Source organism: Styela clava, chromosome 3 (assembly GCF_964204865.1).
Source record: "Styela clava chromosome 3, kaStyClav1.hap1.2, whole genome shotgun sequence".
NCBI lineage: Eukaryota > Metazoa > Chordata > Ascidiacea > Stolidobranchia > Styelidae > Styela > Styela clava.
In genome coordinates, this window is record NC_135252.1 from 20693349 (window position 1) to 20705297 (window position 11949).

Consider the following 11949-nt stretch of genomic DNA (forward strand, 5'->3'; position numbering starts at 1 on the left):
GAACCTCGCAACATACGAAAGTGTCTAACAGACAAATACCTATCAACATACTTACCAATCTTAAGATCTCAACAAAGATTGGATTTAATTATAATTCCACAGAACAATCAGAATCAGAACTACGGTAGTTTTGAAAGAAAAATTCAAATAACTTCATCATGCAGAAACCCATAACATGTTCAGTGGAAAATTACAAAATAAGACTAAATACTAGCTTTACTAGGAAGTTTATATGGGATTTGGCAGTTATATTGTTTCTGGGGATGTGTGCCTTTGAAAAACTTTCTTTTCAAATGCAACTGAATAAGTATCAAAACAAAAATTCATTCTAAAGTAAATAGACAACAATGGTTCAAATTGTACCAAGTCTAATGACAATTTAGAAAATAATTTACCCAGAATAAACACTTTTGTACAACACTATCTAAATAGGAAACATTCTTACAATATTTCTTCCATATTTGACCTTCCCGAACTTGGTATTGAAGAATGTAGTCTGAAACCAGAAAAGCTAAATAGTTTTCAAGTCACAACAAATAAGACCAACCAAGAATATTACTTCATACAGCGTTTTAAATTTAGAAATACTTGTGAAAAATGGCAGGTCTATAATAATTACAAATGCTAATATGTCACATCATTCATGTTACTAGCAGTTCATTGCATCATATTTTATGGATTTCGACTTTAGTATGGCCTTATCCCTAGATTAAAATCCTAAAATGTAGTAGCGTCAGTGTTCATATGTACAGCATGAAACCGTAAGAGTCTTTCTGGAGTGGATGACGTCTTTGCATTGCTTACACCACAAAAATGGAATAGTTATTGTTAAACTTCATTTTGAGTCTCACACAGAAGTCTTCACACTATGCCATAATACTTCAAAGTACGATCCATGCTGCAGGAAGCAATGAAGCTTGCATTTTGGCCGAACTTTACTCCAGTGGCGACGGATCCGTGCTCAGTGAAATTCCTCAGTTCCTGCCATTGTTTGCAAAAGTATACACGGATATCGGTTCCTGCAACTGCTAAGTAGGTTCCTGATTTATCGAACGTCAATGACTTGATCTAAATAAATATAAGAATAACATTATTAAGTCTAAAATCTCGTTCATCAGCAAAAATTCTATAATTTATTTCTCAAGACCTTACTTATGCTTCATGAAATCGTTTTCCTTCCAGCCGCTTCGCATCCCAGGTTTCGGACTAATTTTAAAAAATCTAATCTATCCGAATCCTATGATTTTAGTTTTCATTTTATTAATCAAATTTTCGAAAATTTCTACCTCTGCATATGGGAAACCAAGCAAATCCTTTACAAACCTCATATCTATCATCCATGGTCAATGTCTTGAAGTTCTTCAGTTTTCTCAAATCCCAGAGTTTAACGACAGAGTCATCTGCAGCAGTTGCCAGATAGTAACCATTCTCTGAGAAAGCGATGTCTGTGATTGGTCCAGAATGTCCAGGGAAGTTTGCAACGTTTGTCCTTTCCTGGAAAAAACAAAATAGTTGACCTGCCACCCAAGACCTCTCGTACAAAAAGTGAATTCTCCTCACTGACAGAGTTATAAATTAGGTGGGCAACTTCTTCAGTACCAGTGCCTTCTTGTCCAAGAACAAGATTGAAATTTCACCATAAGCATAATAGCAAAAGAAATATTATGTAAAAAACATCTGGGATACGTAATTCAAGTTGGTATTTTCAGTCAATGTTGTTGTGTCTAAGACCTATTTTCAATTTCTGGAATTCATGAACTCTTATCTAAACGCCGGAAACAGAAACCGATCATTAATAGAGTGAAAGTCACCTTCAAATCCCAAATCTTAATCTGACTGTCCTGTGTTCCGGTTCCAAAGATCAAACCATCAGGATGAAACTGAGCACAAGTGAGAGCTGGAAAACAGAAATTGTTATTTTTTAATTCACAAGATTCATATTGCTCCTCCAAACAATTTGGATATTTCTGATTTTTGTCATTATGGACCAGAGGCCATCTTTCAGTTTGGATTTCAAAACTGAACATGTTTTAGTTTTGATTTTAGATCTATCTGCTTTAGGACCATTTTCAGGTTTGTCTGTTGGATCCGGACTATTACAAGAATGTAATTTTCTCAAAATTCCAAAATGTAATGATAGCCAATGGTTGCAGCGACATTTCTATGATTTTATTGTGGCATTACCTCGACTTTTAGAATAATAGTTTGCTCAACATTTTAAACACATATTCTCATGGCTTCAAGATAACGATACTCGATGAATATATATAGTCTGTTGGAAGGAATTTAATTTGAATAATATTCACGAAATATTATCAAATTTTCAGTAACTTCAAGTAAAAATTCAAAACATGCTATATCTTCCTTGTCAAAAGACTAATAATAAGAATAATACTGAGAATTGCAAAAATTTGGGTATTCTCATTTGTGACCACTATAATGATAAAACTATATATATAATCTAGTTTTCCTAATTATAAAAATTGTACCCTGTCTATTAGGAAGTAGGAAAAAACACAAGCAAAAGAGTTTTATTTATCGTTATTTGTAACTCACCACTTCCCATAGCATCATCCGTTACTTTACACAAAGCTTTTCCGCTCCTGATGTCACTGAATGCCCAATGTTGATCTTCACTACAGCTTAGAAGATAATCTCCCAATGCATGCAAACTTATACCTGGACAGAGAATGAATATATTAAGAGCAGGGGTCTTCAAACTGGGGGGGTCCGACTCCCTGGTGGGTCACGAAAGGGCTCAATGGGGTCGTGGTAAAATCTATTCTGACACAAAATTATGTTGAAACAAAATATTAATCAAATTTGAAAGATTCAGACCGACCATCAATGAAATAGAGCTAAGATTCTATCTTTTGTGTGAAAATATGCAAGCACATCTGTCTCATTAAATTTATTGTGAATTTTATTTATTTTTTTAATATGTTCTGTATTAATAAATTTTAATTTTTTAGATTTTAGCTCCTGTGGTTCACGCAAAAATTTGGGTCGTGATGAAAAAAGTTTGTAAACTCTGTATTAAAAGATAGTAATAGTACAAAAGCAAACATTAATGCCAGTTAACAGCACTTCAGAGATTAGCACAACAAAAATAACAAGTGATTTCACCACTTACCAGTCACTGCAGCCTTGTGTGTCCTGATGACAGTTGAGCAGCGTCCATTTTGAACCGACCAGATACGAATTGTAGAATCAGGAGAGCATGTGAAGGCAATATCCTGGAAAAACATATGTTCGGATGAATGCTTAATGATTAGGATAAAGTTTCTATATTTGTTAATTCGAAATATTTTTCATCAAGTTGTTTATTTCTGAGATTTGGGTTGCAGTAGTTCCCAAACTTTTCAGTGTCATGGATTCCTTGATGAAAGTTGAGAAACCATTTGAATACACTGCTGTGGAAAAGTGGTTCGTGACATTGTACAAGATAACATAAAAGAAACGGAACACATAAATTTTTTTGGGTGCTCCCGAAGTATGCGAACCAAGATGGCGGACATCGGAACGTAACATGGGTAACAGGTTAGGGTTAGGCGATAATTTTTTTCCAATTTTCCTTATTTTAGTCCTATTATCAGTTCGAAGACTAGCCAAGAGCCTCCCGTAGTATTTATACCTAAAATTATGGCCTAACCCTAACCTAGTACACATATTACACTCCGATGTCCGCCATCTTGGTTCGCATACTTCGGGAGCCTTTTTTTTGTACCCAAAAGTTTCAGTAATATGGGGCGCTTTGCACAAAAGTTATCTTCTCTTTACCATATGATTCAAACGACCTGGGTTGTGTTTATTGGTTACTGTGTACTAGAAACAATGCCTGTCATCAAAACTGTACAGGGACATTTTTGCGAGCTATGCCACAGTAGTCTTGTTTTGCATGAAAGGTTTGTGCAACAAATCTCGAGCCAATCCGCATTTACTTGTGCCCAATGCATGCCCTAATTCGATATACAGGGTGTACCAAAATAATCGAGACGCATTAATTGCATTACCAATTTTGTGGGTTTCATTTATTTTGAGACACCTTGTATAGTGACTCTTAGTATTTTTTGGGTCGCCATAACTTTGCCCAGCTTTATATCTAAGAGTCAGCCGGTGTGACCTTGTTTTGAGCAGATGAGATGCTTTTAGAAATGCCTTGTTGAAAGTGAAGGTGAAAAGGTCTGCTTTGAGCAAACATGTTTCAGGGAGCAACCTGAATTTTTCTCCTTACCTCAGTAGGATGGTAGATGACATGAGAGACCTTCCTAGAATGACCTTTCAAAGTGCTGATGACTTGCTCACTCTCCTTATCAAATACAACTGCTGTCTTGTCTGCCCCTCCAGTGATCACTCTGTAAAATTGAAATGCAAATTAGCATGTGGATTTGGTGTGCAATTGATAATGCTTGCTTCATGAATTTTCAATAGTATATTATAAATAGAATGATTCTGTGGTATGTTTGTTCTAATATGGTTATGTGATACTTATGCAGAATATGAAAATAAACATTTTCCATTGAGCATGTGATTATAACGATAATGCTGTCAATAATAGATTAAATCCCAATTTAAGTTTAACATGAAATATATACGTTTCAAGCATTAGCATCAATTTCACTCTACTTTCACGAAATTTTCTACGACTTGGGACTAGATTTTTTACCCAAAATAGCAGCAACTGAACTTTTTTGGTTTCCTGCGAGTGCACTGACCCAACTTGACACTAAGGGTTTAGGAACTCCTACTCAACGCTGGTCAACGCTGGCTTCCTATGAAGAGTCTTGTTCAATGTGAAAGCTAGAATGAGCAATGGTTAAATATTACCTGTTGTTATCAGAAGCACAAATATCCAAACACAGAATCCCGGGAACAGAAGCTGAGTGAAGACCAGGGTGGGAGGCAACCTAGATAAAAAAAAAATATTTAAGGCAAGCAGAGAGCGGCTAATTGTTGTAATATGGAGGAATTTCCTATTTATCCTGGGAGAAAGGAAAGTTGATAAAACGGCTCGATTATTTGGGAAACCTTCTTGTCTGGTTACCAGTTCATGTCAGGTATGGGAATAGTTAAACAGCTATTTTGTTTCAATACATACACTCGATGGGGGAGGGAGTCATAACTGTTTCAATCATCATATGCCAGTGAGGAGTCCAGCAATCTTCATGCACACAATGATTCACTATGGCAGAGATTCCTGAGTGCGCCACCAAATCAGGCAGAGATGAGGAAGAAGAGTTAACCTTTTGCGATTATTTCTTAAAAGCAGTATATTTAAAAGCAGCATTTTCTTTTTGTGTAAGTGTGCCATGAGTTTTTTCCCTGATAACTTAGCGCTGCATAAACAAAAGTTTGGGAAATGCATACAACTGTACAACTAAACAAAAGTTCCTAGAGCTTAGCATCATGCACCACCAACCATCGAGGCATTTTTTAAATCTATTTTCAAACATTTCAAAGATATCACACCTGTCTATAATTTCTAATATCATCCGTGCCAACCAGTCCTTCAGGTACGTGTTTTCCACGTTTCTTACGTTCTGTTGTCAGAACGCCGGCTTTGTCCATCAACTTCTGTATGATGTCATCAGTGAGACCAATAGGTTCGCCTGAGTATGCAAATGAGAGAAATAGTAGATTTTATTCCAAAAACAGCATCGTAATTCAATATAGTAGACAGTTTTTTGAGGAGGTGTAGAGTTAATTAAAAATGAAAACATTCGTCAAATTTGATCTTGCCCTCATTTTGAATGTTTACATTGCTTTTGGCATTTTGGCATTGGTAACTTTGCTTAAAGGCAAGTTTCCTTTACTTCTGAACGAGAGAAAATTTAGATTCTGGGTTTGAACAAATTCTATTGATAAACTAGTTTCAAGCTACAGATGCAAACATTAGCAAATTTGATTTTGCCCACCTCATTTTAGATATTCACATTTTACTACCCACATATTTTCAACATTCTCTTTGGATAAAACATACTCTCGCGTTAGTATCTGGTATTTATAGGTTATTGTTAGCTACTGGTAGTTACATTTGAGGTGGGTGTGAGACTTTACAAGCTCTAAAAAGGGGGTGCGGCTTAAAAAGTTTGAAAACCACTGATAAAAACCCAAACTTGCAGATGACATTCATCTTACCATCATATTCCATTTTCTCATCGACAGCCATTTGTTGCGGCGCTGGAACTTGAGGCATTGGTTGCCCAATATTGCCAGCTTGTGGTTTCAGAGTCGCCAAAGCCTCACGAGCAGCTGTTGCTTCTTTAGTCAATCTAGCAATCATTCTACACGCAGCGTCATGCTGGTACAAAGCGTGTGCAAGTTCTGGAATAGATAGGAAATAGGGATAAATATATGGTTTCAGTCATCATTCGATCGCCCTCTCACAAAGTTAGCCATATTGAGCTGCAATATAGACATGAAAATAGGGATGCATATAGGGTCCCAAACACCATTTGTATGGCCTCCTTCGTATATGGCCATTGGACTGTCATAGATATAGAGCGTAGTTACTGGTTAGGAATAGGAATATAATGGTATCAATAGCTATTTGAATGGCCTCCTCTGTAGACGGCTATCAGGCTGCCAATCCTGCCATATAGACTGCAGTGCATGATTGCCACCAGGTAAACTCATGTTGATAATAAATGAAGCACAACTGATGTTAGCGAAAGGATGTAATTTGCCGACGTTTCGAACAGATGCCCTGATGAAGTTTTTCTGTATAGAAATTCGAAACATCGGCAAATTACATCGTTTTGGTAGCACCGGTTGTGCTTCATTTATTATCAACATATAGACGGCAGGTTAGAAACTAGGATGAATATATGGTCCCAAACATCATTAAAATGCCCGCCTCCATAGACGGCTATTCAGCTGTCATAGGGATGGATATATATATATGGTACCATTCATTATTTGAATGGCCTTCTTTGCACAGGACTATAAGGCTGCCATAGATTGCAGGTTAGGAATAGGGATGCTCCAAAATACAATTTGAATGCCCCTCCTGAAAGATGGTCACAGTGAACTGCAGGTTAGGAATATACGATACTAAAAGCTATTTGAATGGCATTCGTTGTACAGGGAGGTTGGGCTGCCATGTTTCAGAAATAGGGATAGATATATATCCTACACTTTGAGTCAACATTTGAAGGATAATTACTGTCCAACATGTGCAGTGTCCTATATGTGTACCCATGTGCTCACGATTGATTTTTAACACTATAGTCCAAAATAAAAAAATTGGGGATGTTGATACCTTGTCTTGTAGTTTGTAATTGCTGTCTCAATGTATATGAATTCAGCATGCAAGCATCCCACTCATCTTGTAAGGACTTCAATATAGCTGGGATACTTGTTGCAGATGGTGGTTTGGGCTTGATCACTGAGTGAGTCTGAAAATACAATAATTTTCAAATTATGCAAGAAGAATTGGCCATTGAATAGCCCCTCGCTCAGCACATTTTTGCTAAATGCTAGTGGCACTGGCAGCCAGAGGTTCACATCTTACTCACATAGGAATTTTCTCCAGACCAGGATAAAAATGAAATAAATATGAATAAGTCATTGAGCTATTTTTAGCCAAAACATCAAACTTTTAATTTTAGTCTGATTGTGCCCGGATTTGGATCACAGGCCATAGTTTGGCTATGTCAGGTCTAGTCTGTAATATACAGATAAATATAAGTTTTCGGAGTTTCAGACCATTATGTTGGTGAGAATATTGAATAGGTAGAAATTTGGTGAAGTATGACTGAATCAGAGACAGCCGCTATTATAATTGAAGTCTGAAGTGACGTTTGCTAATATAAGATATAGAAAATATTCTAATGTGGCAATTTTCAACAGAGGAATTTGTATGTACTATGTAAATTCGTTGAAACTGAATCTGGTAAAGTAAGATAGATAATATAAACTTTGTTCTGATTGGAATTGTTTTTTTTGCACTGTTAGAAGATGAATTAAGTCTATTTTTGTCGTTTATTTCAGATGTCGAATGCCTAAAATGACAGAAAGAAGAGAGATTCATTATTGGGTCAACCGAAAATACAGTCATCAATACAAATATATATGGTTTTTATTTGATTTTAGTTGGTTGTGGCAGCATCAGGTAGGCCAGATTGGATTTGGGCCGGATTTGGCAACGCGGGCCGTAGTTCGCCCATGTCAGATATAACGCAGTATCAACCTTTATATCAATTATCTGTTCCGGTGAAATAGGTTCGTTGCATGTAGGGTCGACACCATGCTCTTGGACATATTTTTCAAGCAATCTTCGTTCAAATACACATCCAGATACTTGGGATATGCATGGGTGATCTGGCACTTCTCCACTGACTGTAAAAAAGGATTAAAATGAATTTTTGAAATGAAAGGTCTGGTTGTTTCACCATCCAGTGAGAAAGAGACAATCATTTTGGCAAATAACAGAATGCTGGAAATCTGGAATGTGTCAAAATGTTCACATACAGACATACGTCAGTCAGTCGAAGTTTATTATAACTGGGGTTCAATATACCGACATAGGAGTCCATAGGACATACTTATGACGGGTCTGGTATAGTTAAGTACCACATGCACTTCTAGTTGGTCTGGCTCAACAATTTTTGCATGGTTCCCGTACATTTGAACACACGTAAATTTTTTTGTTTTACGGACATTTTAACCCATACTGACCCTAACCCATGGGTTTTAGCACCCGCGGATATACACATGGGTTCAAATGTACAGTCACCTTTTTGCATATGTCATTCTTAAACCCCACCTGACTATGTCACCAAAAAATCATGTCATTATGACATCACAGTTTCGTAATAAAGCCCTCCTAAATATACGGAAGGACGTCCCAAATGCACAGACGATCATCCAAAATTGAGCAAGTTATTTCTCTCGTTTTCTCGTCGCAACGACCCTGATATGAGAGAGATCGCCGATGTTCGTTATCGGCGGCACAGATGCCATTTCGGGCGATCGCAGCTACACTTTAGCAAGCTCTATGACGTGATTGTGACGTCCTAGTGACATAATTTTTGGATGGCATAGTCAGGTGGGGGTTAGGAATGACATATGCAAAATTCGTTATGCTACGCCAACTAGTGGTATACTTGTGTTACTAAACTATAGTAGGGTGGCTTACCCACTTTGCGGCCACGACCCATTTGCGGCCATCAACTTCATCGGTTAATTTAATACCGAAAAAATTAATGAACCGCGACGATATTTCTCACCCAATTTCGTCCACTCATACCTCGTATCTCTGCGGAATTACACTAAAATGCGGCCACAAACAAAAAAAGTTACGCCCGAAAACCCGCCCGGAGAAAAAAAACGGACCATTTTTTCATGTCGCCAACTACCCATTGTCGCTCCAAAAAGCTTGAAAATCTATAGAAATATAGGAGATAAAAACATGAAACTTGGCAGCTGAGTAGAGTTTTGTTTCTTTTAACCATCTTTAAAGTTTCACGTTTCAACATTTAAGGGAGGGGAAATAGGGGGGTGCACATTTCCAATACGTCAATAATATCTTTGTCGAACAATTTGCGATCACCGTGTTTTTGTCTGTTTGATTGCTGTGATGTGGTGCTTTGTTTATAATTTGACGAGTTGTGTTCGAAATAATCGTGTTCTCAAAATATATGACGGTCAAAAAAGCAATTAGGAGCCCAATTTTTTCACGCATGGCTGCGTATGTGCTAGTCTCAACGCAGCATAAGCGATGTTCAAGGCTTGAAATCTGCGGTTGCACACTGGTCGTTCGGTCGCAAATACGTCTCCCGAGTGTCATACTTTGATGGTTTGTATAGCTTTAACCACTGGTCGTAGAAAGTTAATTCGAGATTTACCGTGTAGAATAAATGCCAATGGGGTCTGGTATAGTTTAGTACCACATACACTTCTAATTGGCCTGGCTCAACAATTTTTGCATATGTCAATCCTAACCCCCACCTGACTACGTCACCAAAAAATTACGTCATTCCGACGTCACAGTGGCGTAACACGGCCCACCGAAGTATGCGGATGGTTGTCCAAAAGGCGCAGACGATAACCCGAAATCGAGCAAGCTATTTCTTTCGTTTTCTCATCGCAATGATCACGATAGGAGAGAGATCGCCGGCTTTAGCAAGTTCTTATCGGCAGCGCAGATGCCATTTCGGGCGATCGTAATTATACTTTGACAATCCCTATGACAGTATGACGTGATGGTGACGTCGTAGTGTAGTAATTTTTGGATGGCATAGTCAGGTGAGGGTTAGGAATAACATATGCAAAAATCGTTATGCTACGCCCACTGGCAGACTGGAAGTACTTGTGGTACTAAACTATACTAGACCCTGCCAATGCACCTACAGACCTATGGTGAAAAAATTAACAGGTTAGAAATATTAGTTTTAATTTTATAGCAGTTTGAATGAAATCGTCCACAGACTGGCTGCACCACCCTAGACCCCTTTGAAAAATTTACAAATAACAAGTTTCAGTAAAACATGTTTTTTTTGGAAACAAATACAGAAATATCAAAGGAAGGGCACAGGGGAAAGCTTATAGCGGTAGCGTGAACCAGTAATCCTCTTGCACGTAATTACTTCCAAATACGTAAATAAATTTAAATTCAATCAACTTACTTGTGCATATTAACGACATTTTGACAATTACAACATACAATCCCAATCCAATAATAGTATGATCTTCAAAACTTGGAGCTAAAATCAAAGATGGCGGCGCCGTATGAAGTCACTCATGCATGGTGTCCAACAAGACTTCCGTGGTTTCGTGCCGATGGATATTTTCCAGACCTTCGACCCGAAAGATATTCTTCATGGATTTATTTTTAGGAGTCTATTGCGAGTTGGTCTTACAAACTAGTACTGATAGCTAATTTTAGCCTAATTTATCGCACCATTTTAAAGCTAATTTTTGAACACCAATAGCGACTTTCGGACTGGTTTGTTTCAGCGACTCTTTACCATACTGCTGTTCATCGGATAGAGGCCTCCGAATCAGTCGCACCACTTTCGGAAAGGTTTTAGCATAGGACAATATTTCATCTATATCGGTGGAGAATAAAGCCGACTTAATCATAAGGCGAACCACGACCACTTGTCCGGTTACCGCACCTATGGTGATAGTCAAAGTTTCGTCAGTACTTTTCCCGACTATTTAAATTGTTTTTATATGCGGATTACACTCTCTTTCAAAAAAAAAAATACTTGAGGTTCATAATGATTAATTATCAATAAAATTTACTCACATTTAAAGACCCCACATTCACCAGTATTGATATATGGTTTCTTAAACAACTCACAAGGCAAATGAGAACGAAGTCTTACGCTTCAACCACTAGGACACGGGTTGGCACGGGTATGGGATAGTGGCGTATCTACGTAAAATGTCGCCCATGGCAAATTCTGAAAACTCGCCCCCTTGATAGTTTGACAATTTATAATGACTATTATTTAATTGAGATACTTGTACGTTATTATCTGAGTAAAAATACGAGTTTCAATTATTCCCAATTGAAATTTTTTATGATTAATACTTTTTGCCCGTTTTGCGCCCCTGTTCAAACGGCGCCCATGGCACGAGCCATGGCTGCCACACCCTAGATACGCCACTGATGGGATTAGTTGGTTATTTGTTTTCGAAAGCATGGACTTGCACGGCCAGCGGTTACGTGAACCACCCCACGGCGGCGAAGAGTCCAGCAATCCTCTCGCACATAACCATTCCCGAATTGGATTCGAACATGCGAAACCACGCAGAGTAATCAGAGGTGCTATGGCGAGAGTTTTCCTAACGCTTAGCACGATGAGCCACACCGCCGCGCTGCCGAGCCGCAACATATACTCTTATGTCAGAGGCTAATAAAACTTTCGGAAACCCACTTATGATGCAATAAGCAAGTTCTTAAAAATACGAAGATTCAATAATAGAATCTATGACGAA

At 37.9% G+C, this 11949-nt stretch overlaps 2 protein-coding genes across 2 annotated transcripts in view; one reads left to right on the forward strand and one right to left on the reverse strand.

The window, feature by feature from the left end:
- LOC120343165 (uncharacterized) overlaps positions 1–11949 on the forward strand; it is a 176039-nt gene that overhangs the window by 40634 nt on the left and 123456 nt on the right. The gene's annotated exons all lie outside the window — the stretch shown is intronic.
- On the reverse strand, positions 629–10788 carry LOC120343042 (pre-mRNA-processing factor 19-like). The gene is made up of 12 exons (XM_039412111.2): positions 10629–10788; positions 8192–8340; positions 7262–7397; positions 6139–6324; positions 5470–5609; positions 4828–4907; positions 4235–4355; positions 3134–3236; positions 2557–2679; positions 1812–1897; positions 1324–1494; positions 629–1068 (listed from the first exon to the last, which is right to left on the reverse strand). The coding sequence occupies exons 1-12, from the start codon at positions 10645–10647 to the stop codon at positions 862–864; spliced, it is 1521 nt and encodes a 506-aa protein (XP_039268045.1). The 5' UTR covers positions 10648–10788; the 3' UTR covers positions 629–861.